We start from the raw sequence: 3,841 nt of genomic DNA on the forward strand, positions 1-3,841 counted from the left end.
ATATTTCTTGTCCCACGAAACGGCTGTATGCTAGCGGAGGCGTACAACAACGTCATACCCCCCTCAGGCTCCGGCTTCCCCTGGACTGTATGGGCCTCCATCGAAACTGGTCCGAATCTCGAAATAACGCGTAGTCACTTTGTCAATACGCTGAGTGATTCCCCGAGCATCATGGAGGGGAAAGCTCCGCGCAATGCCTACAAAAACGATTGTCTTGTTCCTCGTCATGATATCAGCTTGGAGAAATTGAAGAAATTCTGGGAGTCTAGCTTTGCGGTGTCTTCGCTTCGGGATTCTGTCTGGAGAACGGGGACGGGGGATGGGGGACGGCTGCATACAGATATCAGTGACCAGTTTGGATTAGGAGGGAAAACAGGGTTAGGTGAATGTGCGCACGAGGGATTCTATCTACAAAGGTGTGTCGGAACTTCGTCGACTATCCACTGGGTGCTCACTGATATCGTTCCCCTCAGTTTTTTCGTCATTCGTCCCACCCAACGATTTTTACCCCGCATATATACTCAAGGCAGGCATTTTGGGGACATTCTTAGACCGGAAAACCCCTATAACAACGACGGAGGTTAGTCAATGTTGGTAGGAACGAGCTGGGGACTAATGCACCTTCAAAACGTACACCGCGTCTACTAGTTTTACGACCCTATCCACAACAGCATCCTGAACGAATACCATCCCAATGACAAGGTGTTTCTAAGTAGCTTTGAGGCCTGTCGTCAAAAAAAGAAAAGAAAAGAAAAGTCGGGATGCTCTCTAGTCGTTCAGCAGAGAGGGGACGTTTGAATACTCACTTTATACCCCTTCTTTTTTCAATAAATTGACATGGTTCGTCGATAGCGGCGATTCTATTTCCTAAGGTGGTCAGTAGTGATGATGGAAAGAGTGGTGACGAAGCCAAACGTTGATCAACATGGTCTGATCAACGTCAACGTTGTCCTCGACGGCCATCATTACCTCTGCCAGCTTTGCTCCCCAATCATTAACCTCTCGCGCGTCTCGACTATAGGCTCGAATTTCCTTCTAGGACATACTATTCATTTGGGGTCTCTTGGGAACGCTTGATGGCTGTTCCGCTCAACTCCGAGTCTTTCTCGCTAGTAGTGACTAGTGAGTGCCAGTGTCCAACCCTTCTAACCCTCTAATTCGCAGCATGACTAACTAATAGTTCCAGCACGCCGACTAGAATAGTATCGAGGTGAATCCTCGCCCCGTCCGTCAGTCACTCAAGTATCTTAGGATACGCGTCTTGGACGCAGCTATTCGGTTTCGGGGTGCTGCTCAGACCACCAAGCATCTTCAACAACTGCTTTTGGAGGCGAATAACGATGGGGAGACCTTAGAAGTGGTGTAAAGGGAATGCTAGCTGCATGCGGAAGTTACTTCGGTGAATATCACAGGTGCGGACTCTCTTTAATCATTCTTTGAGCCACCATTCCTGCTCAAGTTTATCTTTTTTTTTCATTCGGAAAGATGGTTGGTTTGGTCCTTGCCGCTTAGATCGTCGTCAGCGCCATCTACCCCACCCCCACTCCCTGGAATTGGCCAAGCCTTGGGGAAATACACACAAGGCAACGCAACGATCATCATCGCTGGGAGGAATCGCGCCACCGCTGATGCCATCATCGCCAAACTCCCCAAGCCAGCGACCCCTGGTGTCTCTCATGAGTTCATCGAATGCGATGCGACCATCATGAAGAACGTACATGCTACGACCAAGGAAATCCTCTCGCGCCATCCGAAGATAAATTTCCTGGTCATGTCTCCTGGGTACATGACGTTGAAGGGTCGAGATGAGACGGAGGAGGCGATCGATCGGAAGTTGGCGCTGAATTACTATGCCAGGTGGACTTTTGCGAATGGGTTGCCGCCTGCGTTAAAAAGAGCAAAGGAAGACGGGGAGGACGCGAAAGTGTGTTCGGTGTTGGGCGCTGGGAAGGGTGGGGAGATTGACGTTGAGGATTTGGGATTGAAAAAGTCATTCTCTGTGGCCAAAGCCGCGCTTGCTTCGATCTCATGATGGAGGTGAGTGACAAATTTTTTTCTCATGATTGAGTACTCAGAAATTGTACAGGAACTCGCTGAACGAAATCAAGACCTCACCTTTATCCACGGTTTCGTCCGCACTAACCTTCTATCCTCCGCTCAATCGGCGATCCTCCGAGCGGCCTCCGGTATCATAAGTGGTCTGACATACGCAGTTTCGACGGCCCCTGAAGATTGCGCCGAGTATATGTGGCATGGGATATTCAATAGCACCAAAGGTGCATTCGGCAGAGCCTCGGAGGCTTTGCCGAAGTTCCTTTATTTATAACGAGGCAGCGAAGAAGAAAGGTGCCTTCAAGTCCCCCCTTTTGATCTTTCAATGAGGTTCAGCACATTCATTGCCCTCACCGCTCTTTTTATTCCTGCCTGCGCCTATGGGGCGATCTATTCACTCTCCGATGAGGTTTACGGCCCAGGCTTCTACAGCTTCTTTGAATGGGAGGCGATTGAGGACCCAACGCATGGAAGAGTGTGAGTACTCTCATTTTTGTCTGGTCCATCCTGAGATAGCTATCCAGGACCTATGTCGATAAGCCAACTTCGATTCATCAAAACCTGACTTACGCTACCTCCGATACGTTCATCCTTCGAACGGATTTCAAAACTGTGCTTGATCCAAACGGTCCTGGGAGAAATTCGGTCAGGATTCGATCAAAGAAGACGTACACTTCTCACGTTGCGGTGTACGTTATCCTTCGCTAATTATATAGTCGTCCTGAATTCTCGCTAGCTTTGATGTACGACACATACCGCAAGGATGCGGGTACGTTCACCCCCCCAAAAAAAAACTTGTTTTGCCCTCTGCTAAAAGATTCACAGGACATGGCCAGCTATTTGGGAAACTCTTGAAGCGAACTGGCCAAATGGTGTTCGTAAAAGTTTGATGCTTCTTCCAGCCTCAGTAATGATCTAATACAGGGGGAAATCGATATCATGGAAGGTGTCAACGATCAAGGAACAAATCAAGCAACATTACATACAAGTCCTGGTAAGTGATACTTTAACTTGAATCGTGTTACTTATCACCCCATCTATATCATTACAGACTGCCTGATGCCAACTAGTCGTACGATGGCAGGGTGAGTACAGCATCATCTTAACTGGGTACTCAGTACTGATCCCCAATCCAGAACTCCTACCTACGACACATGCGACGTGACGCTCAATTTCAATGCGGGATGCGGCGTCAAGTTTCCAACGGCATCCAGTTTTGGGCCAGCATTCAATACGAATGGAGGTGGATGGTTCGCCTCTTATTGCGCTTACATATGTATGTTATATATAGCTGATGCCGACAGGTATGCCATGGAACGATCGCAGACTTACTTCAAAATTTGGTTCTGGTCGAGGAACGACTGTGATGTACCATCGGATGTAGCTCACGCACGTTCATTCGTCAATCCCGACGCATGGGTAGGCGCCTTTATCTATCTATGATCTGCGTGAGTTTTGATTTGCAAGCAGGGAACGCCTACGGCGTACTTCCCCAACACCTTTTGCGACTTCTCGACCCATTTTGATCCGCAGAATATTATTATCAATCTCACTCTATGTAAGTGCCTTCCCCGAGCTGGTAACGATGACTATAAATATGCCTGCATAGGCGGGGACTGGGCTGGTTCTACCTATAGTCAGGGCACTGGATGCCCCTTGACCTGTGTTGGTGAGTTCCTGCCAAACCCTCCGGCTGCCATAAGATGACTGAAATTCATTTTTAAGACCACGTCAATTACAATGCGTCCGCTTTTACCGACGCGTACTTTGACTTCGCCTCGATTCGTGT

At 48.6% G+C, this 3,841-nt stretch overlaps 1 protein-coding gene across 1 annotated transcript; it reads left to right on the forward strand.

Moving 5' to 3' along the window:
* Nucleotides 1–1,997: 1,997 nt before the first annotated feature.
* LACBIDRAFT_191850 (glycoside hydrolase family 16 protein) lies at nt 1,998–3,839 on the forward strand (the record flags this gene model as incomplete). Its single annotated transcript, XM_001887440.1, has 12 exons — nt 1,998–2,036; nt 2,087–2,529; nt 2,577–2,741; nt 2,789–2,821; nt 2,878–2,926; nt 2,977–3,046; nt 3,104–3,137; nt 3,189–3,302; nt 3,357–3,471; nt 3,523–3,610; nt 3,662–3,721; nt 3,778–3,839. Coding segments are annotated over exons 2-12 (942 nt in total), but the record flags the coding sequence as incomplete, so codon positions are not given.
* Between the last annotated feature and the right edge of the window lie 2 nt (nt 3,840–3,841).

Source organism: Laccaria bicolor, genomic scaffold, assembly GCF_000143565.1.
Source record: "Laccaria bicolor S238N-H82 LACBIscaffold_45 genomic scaffold, whole genome shotgun sequence".
Classification (NCBI taxonomy): Eukaryota; Fungi; Basidiomycota; class Agaricomycetes; order Agaricales; family Hydnangiaceae; genus Laccaria; species Laccaria bicolor.